This window comes from Chaetodon auriga, chromosome 10 (genome assembly GCF_051107435.1).
Source record: "Chaetodon auriga isolate fChaAug3 chromosome 10, fChaAug3.hap1, whole genome shotgun sequence".
In the NCBI taxonomy this organism is placed as follows: Eukaryota; Metazoa; Chordata; class Actinopteri; order Chaetodontiformes; family Chaetodontidae; genus Chaetodon; species Chaetodon auriga.
The window spans coordinates 16,871,235-16,893,300 of NC_135083.1; the positions used below are offsets into that span (position 1 = coordinate 16,871,235).

The following is a 22,066-nucleotide window of genomic DNA, read 5'->3' on the forward strand; positions in this document are numbered from 1 at the left end:
TCTGTTTCTTTAGCTCATGAACATCTGGCCTCGAGCCTCAAGTCCACAATAAAGTGAGTGCCAAGAACAGCCAGAAGCCACAATATTTGAAAGCTGGTTTCTCTGTTCTGTGAATTAAATGCGGACGTTCCTGATGGTAACATTTCACATTTCTGCAATGTTGTAGTTGTAGATCTAGCTGTTGTGAAATCAGACACTGAAAAATGTGCGACTGAGCGTCTGACACTAAGAGACATGTTGGCCTGTGCTGCTGTTAAACCGTCTGTTATTTGCAGCAGCTAGTGTGCTGTGGAAGCCTAAACTCTACAGTTTATGCAAAGCTACAGTGGACGAGCAAATTACAGTGGATTAACTCTACATTGTTCCTCTGTGTTCAGCTCAAATGACACATCCCCACTTATTCAAGTCCTTAATTACAGTTTACAGCATGTGGGTGGTTGAGACTACTGTGATTGCAGCCAGTGGAAAGGAGAAAGAGGATGAGAGTGAGGATGAAGATGGTGAAGGGATGTTGTAGTGTGGGTAAATACACTCACAAAGTGTACTACTTGCATGACTGGGAGGATAATTTGTTTCTAGCACAATTTGTTCAAAGATACAGAGCAGAGAGATGTGCAAATTGTGCAAAATGATCAAAAATGAACTTTCCCCTCTTTGCCTCCTTCCACCAAAGGATAAGACATTGATTTGAAGCTCTCGCTCCCTGCATCTCCATCACTGCCTTTTGTTGATTCTCCAGAGAGTGTCCTTTTGTCTTGTCGATTGATCTCAGGTGGCCTATTCTTTATTTAATGACTGGCTGACTTCGTATAAGGAAGCACTTCATTACTGCATGGTACAGCAAGCAGGTGAAGCAGTGCTGTGAGGACAGCATCTGTCTTGCGCACATGGACACTGAAGATTTGATCACGCTGACGGCCTGCGCCTTGTGTCTCTGCACGTTTCGCGTGCATGCTCAGCTTTGTGTGCGTGAGCAAATTATGTATGGCACATGCACAAAGACACCACCGAGTTTGGTCAATGTCTTGCATATGTGCTTTGTTGATGACGCACATGTACAACACTTGCTCCAATATTCATATGTATCCTGAAACCTTAATCATGAGTGTTTGTGCATTGAGGATGGGATTCAGACTTGCTTGATTTAAGACATGTATAAGCTCTCCAGGTAACAAAAGACAGCATCTACATGAGGTTTTTCATACTCAGATTCTGGCTATTGCAGGTGCAAATGCAAATGCCTCGATGTTGCATCAATTTTTTTTTTTTTTTTTTTTGTTAACAAACACACTGCAGTTAAGGATCTTAATGCATTCCATCTCTACAAAAAAATAGACTCTGGGTAAGAAAATTATTTAAAGGGAAATCCACCACACATTATTCTACTGGTTTTGCACAGAAAAGCTACTAAAAATAAAATCATCAAGTAACTATTTCTGGAGTCAGCTCCTTCACAGTCAATTAGTGAACATGCCTGTGGGTTTTATTTAAATGAAGGCCTTTCAGCTACGAATCAGAAAAGGTCCTCATATCCCAGTCAAATCACTGTGGCTGCTGTCATGGTGTCAGCTGTTATTCACCGTCGAAAGAACAGCTTCAGGTTTTGTCTTCAGATGACATCACCACTTCAGTCAGCCTGGCTCTCTGCTGCTCAGCCTAGAAGAGATTTGTTTGTGATTCAGAAGTTAGAGTTTAACAGCACAATATTGCAAAAAATATTCCCATTGTATTCTTGTGTTTGATTCCTTGTATTTTATTTTCATACAGCGTGTCTCCTATTACACATTTTATTTTGACGTTTTGGTATATTTGAACACTGATTCAAAAGCACCTCCAATATTTAATTACAGCCACAGCATTCAGACTTCAAACATAACTGTCATTCGTTAATTGTGCTGCTGTCTCTTTTGTTTTCGTCAGGTATTATTGAAGACTGCCTCCAGTCGACAGCTAGGAAAGGTTTTTCACACCCTCAGGTATGACCTAACGGTGTGAATCGCATGACCTTATGGTGTGAGAGGTATGACTTTAGGGTGTAAAAAGCTTATACGTAAAGCTGAGCAGCTACAAAGAGCATGCAATGGAAAAGGTGCTATTTCACACAAGGGGGATATGGTTTTTTTATTTCAGAACAGGCTGCAGTGCAGATTATAGTCCTTCACCCACCCAAAATATATTTTGTCTCCAGTCACTAAAATAAACAAGCAGTACATTTTGAAGGATTGGCTGTCTTGCAAAATCTAATTACTATAGCTACGGCATTCCAATCACTGCAATGACATTTAGAAAGTAGAGTAACCGTCAGCCTTAAAATACTGCTTTCAGATGGGGAAAATCTACATATGTAGTGAGCACTTTTGATGTACATTTTAAATTCAAACTATATAGAATCTTGGGTAACCAGAAAGCTATCATCAAATTGTGTTAAGGCAGCATTATGCAACTATTTTACCCTAAACTAAACAGCTTCAAAATCATTTTGATGGTACACTGACTTGAAATAGGGAGAGTGGCTTCCAGTCCACGCCCCAAACGGCTGCTCGTGCACTATATAACAAGGATTGAGTGGGTACAATCTCCCATGACAAGTACATAAAGTAATGCTTTACAGCACTATGTGACACACCACCATGGGTCTTCAGCTAAGAAGAAGCTAGCTCGGTATTCTCTGTACGTAACTATCATTCTTTCTGTCCCATTCAGTGCTCACACAGGGTCTTTAGGTTGTTAGAGCAGTGTTTCTGGGGGCTTCACTGATTACTGTACAAAAGCACAACTTTATAACATTATTCACGGATTTTGGTGAAACCCAATATTTGATGGAGAGAATTGCTCCGTGATTTTCTGATGGACGGATAGCTAGATAGATACTTGTTGTTAAAGTAACACTTAACTGTTAACTGTCAGCTATTAGCTGACTCTGCCTGGACCGGGAGCTTGGAGCACCAGGGGAGTGTTGGTGTTTACATCACTAGCGCAGGAGCTTTGGACTGCCATGAGGAGGTGGTTTTCAGGCAAGGGGGACCCAGCAGGTAAGGTTAACAGGGTGGCAGGGCAAGACTGCTCTCTCATAGATAGCTGGATGGCTTACTGAGCTAATCAGGGGCATAGTATGAATTTCTGGACCCAGTACATAGGCATTCTCTATAGATCCCTCCCCAAATTCACAGCTCTGTAAATCACTGAGAGTTGAAGCAGAGCCGTCGGAGAACCTCAAAGGGAAAATGGAAAATACTTTCTCCATAAAATATGATCCCGATCCTGGTGTTATGTGCTCCCCCTGCTAGTTCTGATGTGCACACAGTGTTGATTCTTGATGTCTTGTGTTCTTCCTTCAGGTGTATCTGGTTTCGGCTGATTGATGGGAGCCAATAAAGAGGGGGTAGAACCTCCGGCCTCAACGGCAGCAGTTGGTCTGTGACTGACTGTGAGAACTTTCTTTGCCTTTGTTGTATTTCTTAGTTTTCTGATGGGTCCAGTGGTCCTACTTTCGTGGCTTTATTGGCTGTTAGGTATAGATATTAAATGGTGGTTTCGGGTAAAAGGAGGAACCCAGTTCAACAGCCTTTTTTAGGCTGGTCTACGATTAGGGCTTCCGTTCTTTTGTTAATTTTTACAAGCACATCAACCTTTGTTGTTGCATGGGTTGTTCGGGTTCTGTTATGGTCGTATTTATTGTTTTGTTTTTTTTTTATAAACTTGATGTTTTGATTTTCCTTACATGTTGATTTTTCTCTGTTTTTGATGTCAGATCCCTTTTGCAAAGAGACTGTAAGGGGGTTTACCACCTGGTCAGAGCTGCTGTAAATGACCTTGGTAAGACAGTAAAGTACAAGTGAATTGTGCTCCAAAACTGTAAAGGCACCAAGTTGCAAGTATAATTTCTTGTGTAATGTTGCCTTAAATAGATAATGTGAAAAATGAAATTGTTGGCCCATTTATGACCCATATAAAGATCAGTTTTCTAACAACAAATGTTTTACATTTGTCCATAAGACATGCAAATGTCACAGTATCTTCAGTCTCTTACCTGCTGCCCTTTCCTTTCATCTGTTTACCTGCTCAGCCAGTACTTATTTCCAATCAGCCCAGTGTTTAAGCTGCTCTCCCACACTCACTCATTGCTAGATTGTTAGGGTTAGGGATTCCATGCAAGACTCTCCAGCATCTACTTTTGGACTGATCTCTCGTTGCCAAACCTGCCTCTCTTGGATTATGTTTGCTATCCTGTCCCCTGGTAAACACCTTAGCCTTCTGCCTCTGACTAAGAGTTTTGCCCTGCACTTCCTGGTTCTTTGTTTGCATCACCAAACATTTCAACAGACTTTGAATCTGCCTAAAAAGACTGAACGGGGTGAGTTTTGTCTGCACACCTGGCACTCTTTGTACTGGGTGGCTGCTTTCTTGTTTCTACCAAGTCAGAGATTAAAGTTGGTACAAGCTATATTCATGTTCTGGCGGCGTTGCATCTGGGTCCTAAACTAATCACAGCAGTTCTTAACATATGGAAAACTATCAGTGCCATCAATGACTACCAATCAGTTTGCAACACTTCCTGAGCTCTGTTGGACAGTAACAGGAGTTGAACTTTTAGCTGCTGACCAGAAGTGAATGACTATTCAACATGCTGAGCCTGTCAATTTAAAGGTTTTAGACAATCAGTTCCTGGAACAAGATGGAACATCTCATGGCAAAATAGGCTGATGAGCAACTGAGTGTTTCAACATGGACAGAGAAATGGTTAAACCCCACCAGGTTCCAGTCCCAAAGCCACAGCTGTGCACACTATAGAGGGGATAGGATGGGAGAAAAGAGAGCCAATAGAACCACAATCACAGTGCAGTGTGCATCATTAGCCCTTGCCAGTAAGCAGTGTGTGCAGAAACCAGCCATGAATGAACACCAGGAATCTAATGAGGTACTACTGAGGAGCCTGGCCTCATTTCCATGGATAGGTTTAGAGTGGAGGTAGTTGAAAGCCTAACTCGTGCGTGTGTCTCATACAGATACTACAGGATACGTTACAAGCCTGTGAGATGCCGAGGGGAATGAAAAAGCATCTGTACTTGATAATTTCTACAGACATGACTTAAGACCTCAAGCCCCATTTTTCCTCACAGACCACCTTAAGTTAGAAGAAGCTAAGCTATTAAAAGATTCATACAACTCTCCATACCCCCTTTATGACACCATGGAAGCTCTGCACAAACAGTTCGAACAGCTGCACCAACTAGCCCTGGCACAAATAACAGAGCTCATGGATGGACCTAACATTCACAGCGTTGATGTTAAAGCCTTCTGCATGTTTGCCCTTCAAGTGTGTGCCTTGGTTTACATGCTCGAGCAGTTGAAGAGAGAAGACAGTGTCTAACTGCTGTGTAGGTCCCACTTCTCATGCTTGTTAAACAAGCATCCGTATGACCTGAAAAGCAGTTTCAAGAGGAGAATGCACCCAGGTTCAGTCCCCAGACTACATGAGATGCAAGTCCACAGGGCAAACACCCGATTCTCTTCTCCTCAGAAGGAGGACACAAGGAAAAGAGAGCAGTAGAAAGACAAGGCCAATATAAGCTAATGGAAATGAAGTGTCACAATCCCCTAACTTTTCCACAAGGAGAAAATAAAGACCTACTATTCTTGCCGCGGCAAAACTAAACGAGGAGAAGGAGACCAAAATGTAAGAGTAGAATGAACACTGAAGGTAACCTGCAAGAGTTGCAGTCATCTCTTAATACTGCACAATACCAATGACAAGATCCCAGGGAAAGCCAAGGCACCAGCAAAGGTTAAGCCACCAGACAAAGACACCACTGTTAGTTCTTGTCTCACAGTTGAGGACAAGCTCTGTATAGGGCAGCCCATGGGGAAATTGAGGGTTTTGCTCAAGATTGTGAAGGTTCTAAAGAGTCGTGGAGACCAGAATACAGAGTTTTATGCTGTGTTAGTCAATATGTCTGAGCAGACAATTCTGTTACCTTCTGCTAGGTCTGTACCAGCACTATATGGAAAGTGTCCTTAAACAACTTCTGTTGTAATGTGGCACTATATAAATAAAATTGAATTAAATTGTTACATGGTGTAACACGGTCCTCCTTGGCTCTTTATCACACATACACAGCCTGTTCACTTAGGTGCTCATGGAGGCCCAGTAGCAGTCTAAACCTATTTAGGCTGGACATTACAAGGCCCTGCCAAGGGTGTGAAAATAACTCTCAGTGTCCAGCTGTGTTATTTCACCTCTTTTGACTATCCCTCCTCTTAGCTGCATCACCATGTTGAGATGTTTTGGCAGCTTGATGTACTTCCCTATTGCACAAAGTCCAAACAGGACAAACAGGCTGTCAGTATCTGAGGCTAAGGTGGTTAGAGTGGACATATTCTCCTGTTATGCCACACTGCTTCTGCAGTCTTCTCTCTTGGGGTCAAGGGGTTAAAGGTCAATCCTGAGCCCCCAAGGATGCAACTCTGCCACTGCTCAGAAATTTGGAGAGGAGGTTGGCCTAAAAAATCCATCAAAGCTGCGGCATATAGGGCAGGGATTCAGAAGCTGGAGGACATCGATTATATATTAAGTTGCAGCCTGAAGAGGTAGAGCTGTCTATGGAGGCTTGGTAGATTTTACACCACCATTCAATTTGTCATTCTAGCACCAGGAAAAGAACCTGAACATTCACCTTCTTCAGTTTCATGAACACAAGGTAGCCATCTCTAGCAACATAAAGACCATGTTCCACCAAGTGAGACTTCTTCCTGAAGATAAGCCTCTCCTTCAGTTCTGATGGAGAGATCTACAGAATGAAAATCCACCCTGTATTTATGAGTCGCTCCCATATGGAACCCCTGCAGCCCATGTTGTGTGACATGTGGATTGCAGAAGCACACTTGCAATTACAGCCAACCCAGAGAAGATGTTAGTGACTCACTGGAAAAGTGCTTTCATTTGACAACTATCCCCGGAGTTTCCATTCACAACAGGAAGCCAAAGCCTTGGTGGTGAGCAATAACTCTTCCGTCATCAGCCTCCTACCTGCAGACACCACATCTACCAGCAATGACCTTTTGATCAGTCATGGTCAAACAGGCTCCTGTGAATCCACACTTGGCTTGCCAAAGTTGCCCATTGGCCAACTGACATATGATCTTACAAAGACCGCCCCACTGACTTTCGCAAGCCAATACGACCCTGTAGGGTATATTGTCCCCTTTACCACCCTTAAAATACAGAGGTGCCGCATTTATGAAACAATAAGTGCAACATAGAAATGTTTTGTAATGTTTTGTTTTGTTTGTATGAGCAGGAAAAAGGGGTATTACATTTGAGTTTAAAGTAATAGAAAACACCTCAATATCTAAAAAAACCACTAGCGGCCCCTGGAGGCTGCAATGTGTACCACACATCGCATAAATCGGTACATGAAAATGGAGCAGCTTTCAGCTCAAAAGGCACTGACCCTTACAATTTGAATTTTCAAACCTGCTGGTACAGTAAGTCTAAGAAATGTAGCCAGAAGGTTAGAACAGTATGTCATGCCCTTTGTACCACCGCACATATTTTTTCATGAGGGAATATCTTTAAAGCAACTGCACAAAATGCACTTGAGAACAAAGGAGTTTGTCAGGGAACTTTATAGTGTTACAAGGGGTGATGTAGCTCTTTTTAGGGTAAGCCTAAGTGGAAAAAGGATTTTTTGCCTATTTTCACCTGTTGTATCCCACTGAGTTCTCTGGAAATAAAAGCCCAGAGGCTTGAAAATTATTTAGACTCTGGCAACGGAAATGGGTCTGATAGCGGATAAATGCCACAATCATGATCGTTTTTTAGTTACATTTTCCACAAATGCTTTGTTTAGTGTCAGAAGGTGTCATTTCTGTCGGTGTAACATAGTGGAGCATCAAAGCCTGAGTGGCACCTGGAAGATATCCAAGAGGAGAACATCTGTCATCAGTACTCTCCACTGTGGCTCAACACAACACCAGTTCATAATCAGGCGAAAAGGAAAAGGTTATGGCACCATTCAGAAAGAGTACCATGAGTGAGGTCATTTGCAAAGGGAAATTAACATTAATGTCTATGTGGGTAATTATTGTAATTCACTTCAAATACTAGCCATTAGTGCTTTAGCGTTAGGGAAAATGGGGGTTAGTTATTACAAGCTTGCTTATCAGACAACTGTTGCTGGTTGAAAGGTGCCATCACTTCTGAATAACATCAATGTCCATATTCCATCAAAACAGACAACATGAATACTCATTATAAAAGCATTTATAATGAAGTCTGACCTTAAAGCATTTGGCACAGTGCAGACATGTTAAAAAAAATATGCAGTCTGGTTTCATTCACTGGGAAACTGTTGCTGACTGTTTTTGTCCCTGATACAGTAATTATGGTAAATGGACTGCACTTATATTGTGCTTTTCTACCTTACAAAGTGCTTCATAATTTACCTCTCATACACTCACACAACAATGGCAGCAGAGCTGACATGCAATTTGAGGCGAACTGTCTTGTCCAAGCACACTTTGACATGCGGACAGGAGGAACCAGGGATCCAACCGTGCTTAGTGGATGAACTGCCCTGCCTCCTGACCCCTTTTGTTGAGGTGCAAACAACAGGTGTGGGCTGCAAATGTTGTGGGAGTGTATTTATTTTTCTGAGGCTTTTATTCGCACCTTTACTGGTCAGAATCATGAGAGCAGGCTCTGAAGTAAGTTAGCTGCCTGAGTGTGGTCTGATCTGTCTAAACAAATTTCACAGGGAGCTGACGTTTGATACAGATGATGGGTGATTTCCATTTTAGAAACATATTCAGTATTTTTATTTTTGTTATATTTCTCTTCGATTTTTCTGCCTCGAAGTAGTTTGTGTCATCTTCATCTAAACATCTATCATTTCCCACTTGTAAAATCTGATTTGAAGTAATAAAGCAAGAGGAAAAATTAGTTTGACAGAACAAGAATGAATGTAAATTATTCTGACATTTATCAGTTTGATAGATTTCTGTGACCGAGGGAGGTGGGGAATGATGACAAACTGATCATGTGCCTGTCTCACTTTGTTTACCTAAATGTCGGCCAGCCAGCCAGCCGGGTTCATTTACCCTCTGATCACTGAGTGGACTGTTCCAACACACGCAAAAATCTGGGGACTGTTAAGGCAACATGACCAGGTGAGTGTCAGCTAGCATTTATATCTGCAAGATAATGCTTGAACGTGCTGCCGTCACACCTAATTTTGCCCAGGGCCTGCTGTGTATATGTTTTATTTTCCCTCCTCCATGTCTCGCTGAGTGTGGAAATGACAGGGTTATACGGCAGCTTCACCTCCCCCAACTTCCCCCAGCCATACCCTGACAACCAGCACATAGTGTGGAACATCAGTGTCCCAGATGGCCACAGGGTCAAACTCTACTTCAGCCACTTCAGCATGGAACCCTCGAACCAGTGTGAATATGACTACATCCAGGTACATGCTGGAGAAACTCCACTTCTATTATCTGCACTGTCTGTAGCTTGCTCGCTAAAAAGGCTCTGACCTTGTCAAACCAGGTTTTGGCAGAGGGGAATGAAACCTTGCGGTTCTGTGGAGAGGAAAAGAAGAACTATGAAAGCACCCCAAGGAACACGGTCATCCTGTCAGCCGGGAACCTCATGTCAGTGGTCTTTAGGAGTGACTACTCTAATGAGGGCCGATTCACAGGCTTCCAAGCATTTTACACCTCAGAAGGTGATGCACAATAGTGACATTTCATGCCAGGAGGCAGACACATTTTTGGTGGCTGTGATTACACCGAGCAATGTGCAATGAAGTTTCTAGGGAAATAATAGCAGGATTATATGATGGCAAGTATATACTGAAAGGCATACATAAATACAGTGTAAAGTTACTCGAAGGAATTTAATTCACATATAACTCACACCTTCTCCATATGTATTAACACAATTTGCAGCTTAAACAGTTGCTTGACAAATATTTCTTCCTATTTCTCATACCCCTTGCATCCCTACATTCAAACAAAATGTGGTTTCCTCACCGCGCTGGCCTGTCTGCTGTTTCTGTTTTTGTGCAATTAGTACTTCTCCGATTTAAATTCTTGTTTTAATTGGATGTAACGATCACACCCCTGAGCTTGCTGCTGCAGCTTTCCTTAAACTGTCCTTTCAGAGCAGAGTCATGGTTTAGTTTCTGCCAACTGACGTCACATGTTTGTGTGAGTGAAAAACTAATCACAGGCAGGTTTAGGCACATTTAGGATTTACAAGACATTCATTTAAAGACAGTCCCAATTTCTCCAGTTAAAGTGTGCTCATGTCTGGAAAAATACACATTTTGTGCTGTCTTTCACTGTCTAACCTTTCCCTCTCTAACAGACATCAATGAGTGTCTGTCCAAGATAGATGGGGACAGAGTGTGTGATCATTTTTGCCACAATTATATTGGTGGATACTACTGCACATGCAGACAAGGATACTTCCTCCATGACAACAAAAGATCCTGCACAGGTAAGAGCCAAGAGCAGATTAAAGCTCAAGAGGCACGTTTATCTGAGCTCAAAGTGAGTCAAAAGCTGTATGGTGAGGCGCAGGGTTAAGAGCTTGGCACGCGGTGTTTGACAGCAGGTTGATCTCCATAAATACACCACATGGTGTTTCTCAGGCTGCTGCTCAGCTCTTTGCTACCAGACACAGCAGGTATAATGCCCATTAGTGAGGACTGATTTCTGTCTGATGCATTTCATTTTTGTATTGTATTTTAATTCCATAGCGTTTGTTTGTAATGTGTTCAAACAATGGCCAAAGGGAACTCTGGTAGCTCATTTTGTAGATTGATTACCACAAATCAAGGCTGGTACAAAGCATGTTAGCCCCTCTCTCTCTCTCTCTCTCTCTCTCTCTCTCTCTCTCTCTCACTCTCTCTCTCTCTCTCTCTCTCTCTCTCTCTCTCTCTCTCTCTCCTGTCTTTCCTGTCTCTCTCTACTGTCACCATCAAATTAAGCAGAAATGCAGAAAAATCTTTCAAAAAATTATTATACAAAAATGTTGCTAATGTCAGAGTTGCTTGATGGAAATGAAATGGGATTGCTGTGCTGTAAACATGTAACTATAACTATTGGAAGAAAAGGCCATTTGTGTTTCAAAATGTTCTCAATATGTTCTCAATAGTTGAGCAGAGAACAACTCCCTGACATTTCACAGAGGGCACACAGTTGATGCTGCACTAGATTGGATTTCATTCTTTCATAGCTGGCCTGTGCTAACTAGTTTCAGGCTGAAAAGGCATACTGATGCATAAAGTAGTTGATCTCCGCCAGCTGGTGTAAGGCTAGGTTAATTACTGTTGATTCCTAAGGGAAAAGCAACTTCAAAATGGCATTAAAAATTGATACCTGTGTGCAGCACTAATAGTGTACTGACACCAGGTAATCAATCACAATTACCGGCTGATGTGCCTTAAATTATTACTCTTTGCCAGAGGACATAGGGTGACAAAACAAATCATGCAATGAATAGGCAAAAATGATTATCTGCCTACAGATTGTACTAATTATATGAATTACAGCACCTCGGCCTTTTTGCAATACTCATTTGTTTGTAACAACATCTGCACACTTGCTGGGGCAATAATAAACTTAGGCAAACCTAAATGAATCCCATCATTTAATGTTCCGGGAAATGTCTCATTTGACATGAAAAAATGTTCCCTTCTAACCAAAAAACTTTTTCATAACTGGTGCTTTATAATTCATAAAGCAGCTGCAGTAAGAGCACAAGACCAGTTCATCAGCATTTAAATGAACATGCAAGGGCTGTGAACACTAAGAGCTGGATGAAATATCTAAAACATGTGTCAAAACACACATGTCTAAGAGGAATCTTCCCTATAGTGCCATGCAGCAGCCAGGTGTTGACCTCGCTGTCGGGGGTTCTGACCAGTCCGGACTACCCGAGTCCCTACCCACCCATGAGCCAATGTGACCACACCATCCATCTGCCGGAGGGCTACAGAATAATCCTGGAGTTCCTGGAACCCTTTGACATAGAGGGACATCCAGATGTCCCCTGTCCTTACGATATGTTGAAGGTTAGTCATGTGACTTCAGAACATAACACGCACAGGATGATGAATAAGCAATGTATTCCTCCTCATGCTTGTGGAGGCAGCTTGTGACTGACTTGTCCTCCCGGGGTGATATACTGTATGGCCATGCTGTTGGCTGCATATTCAAGTTTGGCTGGACATAAATCTGTCAGGCGTTTAATGAACCAACATCTCTGTGTCTTAATTGATGTTCCTCTTCTACAAGATTTCAACAGCTGGACAAGAGTATGGACCCTTCTGTGGATCAGTGCCACCAGGTCGCATTGACACGGGGAGTTACCAAGTGCATGTTGCCTTCAGATCCGACACTAGTGGGAAAAACACGGGATGGAAGATCAAGTACACCAGTACCAAGGCCAAATCCCTCACTTCAACTTCAGACTAATGGCTTGTTCACATGAATGTTGTATGTCTCGTTATACACAGTCTGAACAATTCACAGTTTTACACTGTGGCGCCTTAACACAAGGTGTTGTGTCACTGGTGCTGCTCTCCAAATTTCATGGATTGTATCTAATTTCTTATCTGTCATCATTTGTTTTGTTGTTGTTGGTGAGATGCTGCTATAATCTCACCAGCACAAGCCTCCTTTAGCCGCTTTTACTGTTACTTGTACAAATAAAGGAGGACTCAATACCTCAAAAGACTCATTAATTTAGACAGTTCTTTAAAATAAATGTTCATCCAAACACTGTCAATGTTTGTATTACATACAACCCGAAGCCATGTGTGATCAAACAACCATATTAATAAAAAAAGTATTCTTCAAAGTAATGTAGCCGAATGCAAACTGTTCTGCTCTTTTCTAGCTAAACACAGAAACCCATCTTAATGCTGAGGCAGAAATAATAAATGAATTCCTTGAAGTATCCTTGAAGTCAGTCAGTCTGGTGTAAGAAGCGGTGAATGCTGGTCGTTTAACCTTCATACATTATGCAGTTTGTTCTCAGCAATCCCAGCTCTACTCCTCTATCAAAACAGTCATTATAGGGTTCTTCAGTCCCATGAAATTGCCTCTCATTTGACACTTTTGCATTCACTCACCAACGTTTCCTTCATCTGTACCCCACAAGTGGGGCAAAAGATCATGCCGAAGTGTGTGCATGTGAGACAGAAACGCACTTGCACTGATTTATTTTTACTCTGCTGGTTTTTTTCCTGTCGTCTCTTGGAATTAGGACAACGCCACTTTTCTGTGAACTTACCTCTTTTTTTCTAACCTCATTATGCTAACTTTGACTGGACTGCTACGCTGCAATGTGCTTTGCACTTTGAAAGCCACCACGACTTGTCAAGGCAAAGTACTGACCCATACATCACCTTGGCATTTGCAACCCAACAGCATCATAAGCTCCTTGGTGGATATGTGTTCTCTGAGAGTCATCTGACCACATGGGATAAGGTTTGTTTCCAGCATGAAATGCCCAGACAGTCCTCAGGGCAACTGGGTGCTTACAGAGCAAACCTACAGTTGTTCCGTGAGCAGTGTTAACTTCTAATCCAATCCTCCAAGACAGTGTGACACATGATAGCACCATCGACTGCTCCCATATCAGACTCACTTCTAACTGTTCAGCCTAGTTGGAGCCAATTCCACAGGAATTACGCACACCAGGAAACCCATTAACCATCAGTTGGAAAATATCTGGCAGCAACATGCACCCAATAGGCTTACAGCTAATAGGCCCATCACGATACTCTTGACAACCCAGCATCTTGTGTATGAACCCAGTGTATGTGAAGACAGAGAAATGGAGGATGTTCATGGTTAGAAGATGTAGTGTTTTTTTTAAGGGTCACTCTTTAAAAACAGCCCACTTTGGAACAACCCAAATATCCCATCGCGCTCAAAGTTGGGTCATTAAAACCATTAAAATGGACGGAGATTTATAGACTGAAGGAATATTCTCGTTTCCGGCAACTGTTCCGAAAATACAATCTGTCTCAACACAACCTGTTTAAGTACTTGCAAATCAGACAGTGGGGAGACCCCTCTGGAGAAACAGCTGCCCAACGCCTTCCAATCAGAGGTATAACGTCAGCTATTTACGATATTCTCAACAATAATTGTCCTGAATGTGAAAGAGCTCTTAGAAAACACAAAAGGTGGTTGGATTTAAATTGCTCACGGTGATGCTGACTGGCACAGACTTTCAGAGAAAGCTCAAATGTTTTAAACTCAATATCTTGTACAAAACCTACTGTACACCTGCTAAGATGAACAGATTTAATCATATTCCACCTGCTTGCCAGAAATGTGTAATTTCAAATTTGTATCATTTACTTATGTATGATGTGTCATTTCCCAAATTATCCAAATATCTAAAAATCCAAAAAGGATTATAAATTGTGGATCCTTGGAGACATGGAGGGGGATCCGACCTCCCTCCCACACAAAGACACAGGATCAATGAAGTGACATCAAACTGCAGTCCAGAGAAGATCCTCCTCAACGCATCACAAAGACCCACTGATGCCTTACCTTACCTCAGATGTGATGGCTGAAATGCTGCTTTACTTTCTGGACTTAATCTTATTTTACATCCTCACACACTTTCATACTATTGTTTACTGTTCAATGATTTTGTGGTTTAAGTGCAAAGAGGGGTTGTTTGTCTTTCTGTGCCCTCGTTGTTATTTTAAAGGAGAGCAAACAGTATAATTTTTAGAGCATTATTTTTTCCTCTTTCAGTCTTATTGTTTGCATTTTGTTGTTATCAGTATTGCTGAAAAATGTTAAATGCAGAACAATTGTGGTCTGCCTGTATTTTCACTAATAAAAATGTTTAACAAACCAACCTTAATTTCTGTCTCACTACACAATACTCAGCTTTTGATTAAGTCTTCAGATGAAGCAGAGTTGGTCAGTGATGTCTGTATTTCTACATGCATTTAATAATCATGAATAAAAACAGACGCAGCAGCAGTTGTTTGAAAAATTTGAGGGCCAGTTTATTTTAGAAAATCCCTCGTACCACCACTCGACACGTTTAGAAAAGGAAATCACATACTGTACAGACCCAGGCAACGTCCCTGTGTGACATCTGTTGTTTAAATTAAAATACAAAATGTGAACATGTTGAGGAACAATTCTTTCAGGGTTACAGACCAGCAGAGTGACAGGTTATTTTTGGTGAAACCGAGTGACGAGCTGAGGCTCGTGTTTGTGACGTAAATGGACAATATTGAGTAAAAAGCTCTTCATGAGTGGCCCACTTTTCCCTGTATGTAGTACTAAAGTGCAAGCCCATAGTAACACCTCAATCTCACCACAAGACAAAAAGATTATCCTTCCACAAATTCAGTCTCATTTGTGTTCATTGTTCACAAGACCGATGATGAGATGACAGGCACGGCAAAGGCCATCTTCAACATGGCCTATGAGTCACACAGACCTGCACACACTGTCTTACAACACACAGCCACTAGACTGATACATAACTTCAGTGAGAGCATGTAATAGATGGTCTCAATGAAATATTGGTTTTACGTAAGTAATAGATGAAGCGATGTCTCTCTTTCCCATAAGATCCCTCTGTAATGTGCTCAGTGAGGCTTGCATAGATGAAGTGCCATACGTGTTCTCTTGTCTGACTTTTTATTGTTAGAATGATGAATTAGTCTATGTATCCCACTCAAATAGATGTATGTACTCGTGCAAACTTAGCTTTTACCCAAATCCATTTGGTAGATGTCAGCATTTGCATATATCTCAGAGAAAATGTTCCTCTCAGCAGGATCCTGCTTTCAGTGTCTGTACTCCATGTCACTCTAACGTAGTGCTGTACAAGTTACTGAGGCACGGTGCCGTGGGAGTCCCCGTGCTCATCATATTATGGCATTTCTACTATTCATTCTTCCATGTAGATAATCCCTAAATGATCTCACACACCAGTTAACGATGACATTTCACACCAAGGTGCACATACATGAGGACTGTGATAGAAAATGGAAAGGAAAATGGCACATTTAGGCAAGTTTATATTTATAAAAATGTTTATGTTCCCTATGAGGAACATAAACTAAAAAAATAAAAACTACAGCACAGCAGGAGGAGCATAACATTTCTGTCTTTTAGAAAGACTCACAGGGGAAGATAAGAAGCAGGAGCTGCTGCGCTGACCCTCCCCTATGAAGATCCCATACACTCAAGATGTAAATGTCATTTCAGTGATCGCAAATGCAAATTATTTGCAAGAGACACAAAATAAAAAAGTATATTTCTTACCTATATGTAGCTGATAAATAGCCGATAATAAAAAGTTTTAACTGGCAGTGTAATGTAAACAATAATACTGGGGAGCCGATTCAACAGGAACAGTTTCTATAAAATCTTAAGCTAACAAAATCTACCTAGGAGCACTCCTGAAGCTCAATTCACACGTTATATCCTGTTTGTTTCATTGTTCAAAAAACAAAGTTTAAATATGACATTGTGGTTTTACTGACAGGCTATGTGAGGGACTATTTCTTGGCCAGGTGTAGTGACTTCCTGGAGTCTTCTAATCATGGTGAGACTGCTGGGCAATCACTGAAGTTTACTGGAGATATAAGGTGTTAATTGGTAATCTTTGGAGGTGCTGGTAGGCAGAATTTGGCAGCTTCAGACAGAGCCAGGCTGGCCGTCTCCCCATATCCACTCTTTATGGTGAGCTAAGCTAAGGTAGCAGGCTCCAGCTCCATATTCATTTAACTTTCAGTCAGGAAGCGAGTGAGTGTTATTTCCCAAATTTCTGAACGATTGCTTTAAGTTTCACATGAATATTTTTTACCTGTGATTATTTTCACAGCACGGCACGCATCAAAATAAGGAGCCAACGAAAAGCTTGTGCCAGTGGTTCATGCAAACATGTCTTTGATAAACATGACTTGTGCAAATCACTCTGCTTCCTCTTGAGGCAAAAGCATTCAAGTGGTTTGCAAGTTTTACAAAATGATGCAAACGTCAACATCATTAACATTCATGATTCCCAGCGTTAAAGATACTATCAGTACGACAGGATAAATCCCATTCTACGGACCCTGGGGCAGGTAGTTGAATTCTTATCAGTCTCTGCTCAGGTGAAGCCTCGGCCTAGTCGGTGCCTTCGGCTGGCGCTTCTACGCCCTCTTCCGCGCTCCTCTCACCGGACTGCTGGCTGCTGTCCAGCTGTGCATTGCTCCTGATGGACTGCACGGCCTGAATTTGCTGGAGACGTCTGGTCAGCTCAGCCTCGCAGGCCTGCAGCAACGCCGTCGTCCTGGTGCTGTCCCAGCCCAGCACCTGCTCCATAGCCTCCACCCCTCTGCTCACTACCATCTAAAGACACATGGAAGAGGCTTCACATCAGACGCTGAAAATGTGAACATGCCAGACTTTATACAGACTCATTTTTATATACACATCTGCAAACTTATGCAATCCAACCAGACAGCCCTGTGAGAAATGCTATCCTTTGTGAAGCTTATATAACGTTCAGTCTTTGTTGACGCTGTCAGAGAAGAGTTGATTTGAGGCTGTAATTAGAGGTTTTGGTGTATTGGACTGAATGATACTGACAGGTGCTTTGAATGTTTTGCTCTCCTTGTTAATGCAGGAGAGAGTGGACAGAATCTTACATTTGCATTCTAGCTAAGAAAACCCTTTGGCTTATATAACAGAACTGTGTCACTAATAAAGAATGGATGTGTTGTATCAGGACTTGCAGTTTTACGTAATTGCTTCATCAATTTTCCAGCTGTTTACTGGACTTGATAGGGCATGTTAAAGCGTAAGCCTTGTGCCAGAAGGAACAATATAAGAATTTGATGAAGAATAGGACAGCTGAGGAGTGGCCCCACATTGCTGAGACATTTAATGCACCTTGGCTGCTCAGGTCTGGCTCAATCACCTGTATAAACTTTTTAGGACTGGATTCTGTAAGGGATTTGCAGCTACATTCACGTCGTGTATGAATGTCAAATTTGGGGTATTTTCATCTGAGGATGTTTTGAGGCAGACTGGATCAGCAGTGTGAGTGGATTACCTGCAGATCCTCAGTGGACAGCCTGGTCTCTGGGCTTGTTTTGCCTTTCAGGACCATCAGAGTCCTGGACATGAATCCAGATGCAGAGTCCACCTCCATCCCGTCTGGCAAATCCTCATCGTCAGGCCCTGGCACATTAAAATGGGTTCTCTTTCAGGATCATTGAGGGTGTAAATGATAACAGATCCCAGCAAGAGGTGGGATTATTCAGCTCAACAATGGTTCCACCTAGTGACCAAAAGGCACAAGCACAACTTTGCCTCGTTGCACATATAAGAACTGAAGGATGTGGATCTATTAAAAAAAGGATCTACTGAAAATAAATGGTGTTTTGCATTCTTGAATATACATGTAGATATTGATCAAGAATTATTTTTACATTTCTTGATTCCCGTTAGCCCACACGCTGATTAAAATTTTGTCAGTTTTGTCCCTGACTGTTATCTACGGAACAAGAATTTTTAGGATCATTACCTTCCTGCAGGGCAACACAGTCATAAGATACTATTCATCATTTTGGTTTGCTGCTGTATGCTTTCTGATCACAGCAATTCATTCAAAGGTTTTTAGGACAGTATAAGATACATGAGCACCTCTGGCATTTTAAAAACAAACTTTTTTTCCTTTTTTGTCGGAGCATTTGATTTATTGATTGCTGTCGGGGTGCAACGAGAATTTCAACAGACTAAAAATGCTCCCAAAATACATTACCTGCCCTGGCTTTAAGTTTCAAAAAACAATATCATAAAAGGAAAGAAAAGAGATTATCCTGAAAAAAAGCCCCATCAGAGCACAAGTCAAGAGCCAGAGAATATTACACAGCATTTTTTCTGTTATCAACAGGCTCTTGAGACTTACTATTTGACAGGCTGTTCAAAAGTCGCAGTAATAGATTTTCCTGAATAACTAGTGCTGTGAAATGAATTCATACTGTGTCAGAAAGCCACGGTCCAAACTACGAAACCATACTATGACCAGGTAAAAGCCAAGAATTAAATGTCCTTGATCTTTCTTTCAAATACACCACATGGTGACACAGCCGTACCTTCCTGGCTGGGCTGGCTTGGCTCTTCCTCCTGTCTGTCCTCTTTCTCCACAGCTTTGAGGTAGAGTTGGAGCAACTCCTTGGACTGCCTCTCCTCCTCTCGTCGGTCCAAAACCCCTTGCAGTGTCTCCTGGAGGTCCTCGGCCTTCTTCTCTTGGAAGCCCAGAGCAGAGGCGAGCTCAGAGCACGGAGCATCCACTAAGGCCTGCAACAGCAGGTGACACAAAATATACTTCAACAAATTATATTACTACTTTATTCTTTAACAGGACTAAGATTAAAAAGCTGATGGTGATTACTGGGAAATGTGGTTCTGAAGTAGAAGTACAACAATTTCCTTGTTTTGTCACCAGTGCATGCTGGGATAGGTACACAGCAAACACTGTCACAGAGATTAATACCTGTAAATCTGCCTCAGACATGAGGATGATGCTGGCGAGGTCCTGCTTCAGCTGCTGAGCCAGGTCCCACCAGGGTGCTTCAGCAATGGAGGTGTCCACAGTGTCGGTCTCCAGCAGCACGGACTCCCTGGCCATCCAGGCCGTGCCGCCATCCACTACAATGAAAAGCAAATTAGCACCAAAACACAGGGCTATGCATTTCATGACTCATTTCAGACTGGAGACAAATCTCCGGCAGAAGTAAACCTGCTTACTCCTGCGAACTGGGGACCATGTCTCCTTTTCCTGCAACAGCATGAACTTTGTGTTTGAGGGTAAACACAAAAAGTAGGCCTGATCCTGGACTATCGTCCCATCATCTTCGAGGACCACTGTGACCAGGTCGCTGGAGCTGAACCCGAGAAACTCGCATCCTGTGGGAGGAAGAAAGAACGGACAGACTTTACGGATCTTATGTGAATATTCTTCATGATGAGTGCCACAGCGAACTTTCATTATACGGCCAGCCGCCGAGGCAAAACAAACAGGACAACCATACACAACCACCAACTGATCTTTGGCTGACTCAAGCAAATACCAAAGACTTTTGTACTAAAACAAGCCAATCTATCTAAGCTGTCACCTCCTCTGTCATCACAGCTGTTCCTGTTTGTCAAACAGGACCCTGCTGTTTACTCCCTCTGCTAGCTGAACCTTAGGCTTGCCTTTCAACATTGTGCATATTTAATATCCACGATAAATCCATATTTCAGTGGATGTGAAGCACCTGGTGAGCAGAACCAAAGCCTCCGGTGGAATTAATGAACATAATTAAGCACTGCCTGTTACAGCACAGTTGGTAGTAATTTATAAGTTTATACATAAAGATCAAAAAGGCGAATTTGCTCACTGAAGTTTTTCAATGGCATCCTCAGTTACAGAACTTTATGGACATCAAAAACACATCTGTATTTCCCAGATGCAGAAATACAAGCACCTCTAATGGACTGACCCTGAAGAGTGCAATGATCGGGGCAACGCCTGCTGACGAGCATCCCAGGAATGAGCAGCTCAGGAGGAAGTGCTGCCTGACTTCTCATGTTCAGCTGCTGCAGGTTTGAACACGATGAAAGTGTTGCTGCACACAGCTCGCTGGTGAGATCATGGCACACAAGTAAGCTTAAAGCGTGCACGAAGATCACCGTGGCGGTAATGTTGGTCCTGACAGGATCATCGGACAGCTCATCGTTGGTGTTTCACTTTCACGTTAACGTTTAACAGCAAACACAGCGATGCAAAGTAAAACAGCAATGCAAACTAAAAAGACCGCGAAATGCAGTTACCAATGAAACCAGACCGGGTTTCTGTCTTCAAACGCAGTTTTTATTTGAATAAGAGTCTTAAAGTTAGAGAGCCACTCTTCGGACACGTTTATAAACTTAAGTCCATCTTTTCCAACTCACCTTTTACCTTCAGATCGTCTAAGGAGGGGACAGCCAGCCCATATGACTTCTGCCGAGTGAAATTACACACCCTGCACGGTTTCCTATCTGTCATTATAGGCTCGAGGTGGAGGGACGAGTTTGTCTTTCTTTCTCTGGACACTAACAGATGCGGACAGCAGAGCTCGTTCACTGTCTCGTCCTCAGCAGTTTCGAACACGGAACCTCCGCCGAGAACTCTTCCTTCTTCTTCTTCTCGTGCTTCTTCCTACGCTTTCTTCTTCTTCTTCTTCTTCTTCTTCTTCTTCTTCTTCTTCTTCTTCTTCCCTGAGTATTATCGGCTGCTGGCACACTAAGTGTAGCAACACTGCCATCTTCTGGGGTGAGTGAACTCCTACACTTTCCGGTTTGTCGGATTTCTCCGGATTTCACTGATCACATATCAATCATATTATGCACTTTAATCCTGCTCCTATTAACTATTATCTTTCATTTCATATAATGTATTTTTTCTGCAACTAACAAACACTTTTCCATGTTCTGTGTTGCAGCGTTCACAAAGACCTGTTGCATCTCTATAATTTGTCAAGTATGCATTTCAGCTTGCTGTGTCCTATTAGTAAACTGGTCATTACTATCTGTGGCTAGGAACTGCAACTGAAGGACCTGCTTTATCTGTTATAGGATTTTTCGATTCATCAGTAAAAACCTGCATGGTCTGTGTATTTACATTTACTTATCGTGATCAAATTCACTCACTAAATCTGGACTTTTATTTCTTGCCTTAATTTGAAGAAATTCCAAATCAACCAACATTTTACCAGCAGTAATTATTGGTCACGTCACAGTTGGACTAAACATCTTTTCATGTACTTTCAAGGCTCTTGCTGTTGCATCTTCTGTCCAATCAAACCTTTTCCCAGCAGGCCTGTACCACTTCTTTGGTTGGGTGCATATCTGCATGACCTCTCAAATTCATGCAATACCAGGAGCTGTTTTCTGCATAAACTCACTGGCATTTCTCCTGTCTCAATTTGTAGGGTGCACAGGCGAAGGTCTTACCGTTCCTATACATAATATACACCCCAGCGTTGAT

General features: G+C 42.2%; 2 protein-coding genes across 2 annotated transcripts; one reads left to right on the plus strand and one right to left on the minus strand.

The window, feature by feature from the left end:
- Nucleotides 1–12,483, plus strand: masp2 (MBL associated serine protease 2; the record flags this gene model as incomplete). The annotated part of the gene is made up of 6 exons (XM_076741482.1): nt 1–19; nt 9,265–9,464; nt 9,548–9,725; nt 10,370–10,501; nt 11,884–12,080; nt 12,304–12,483. Coding segments are annotated over 6 exons (906 nt in total), but the record flags the coding sequence as incomplete, so codon positions are not given.
- A 2,548-nt stretch (nt 12,484–15,031) lies between these two features.
- On the minus strand, nt 15,032–21,261 carry dffa (DNA fragmentation factor, alpha polypeptide). The gene is made up of 6 exons (XM_076740071.1): nt 20,992–21,261; nt 19,804–19,962; nt 19,550–19,704; nt 19,149–19,353; nt 18,104–18,231; nt 15,032–17,397 (listed from the first exon to the last, which is right to left on the minus strand). The coding sequence occupies exons 1-6, from the start codon at nt 21,083–21,085 to the stop codon at nt 17,173–17,175; spliced, it is 966 nt and encodes a 321-aa protein (XP_076596186.1). The 5' UTR covers nt 21,086–21,261; the 3' UTR covers nt 15,032–17,172.
- Between the last annotated feature and the right edge of the window lie 805 nt (nt 21,262–22,066).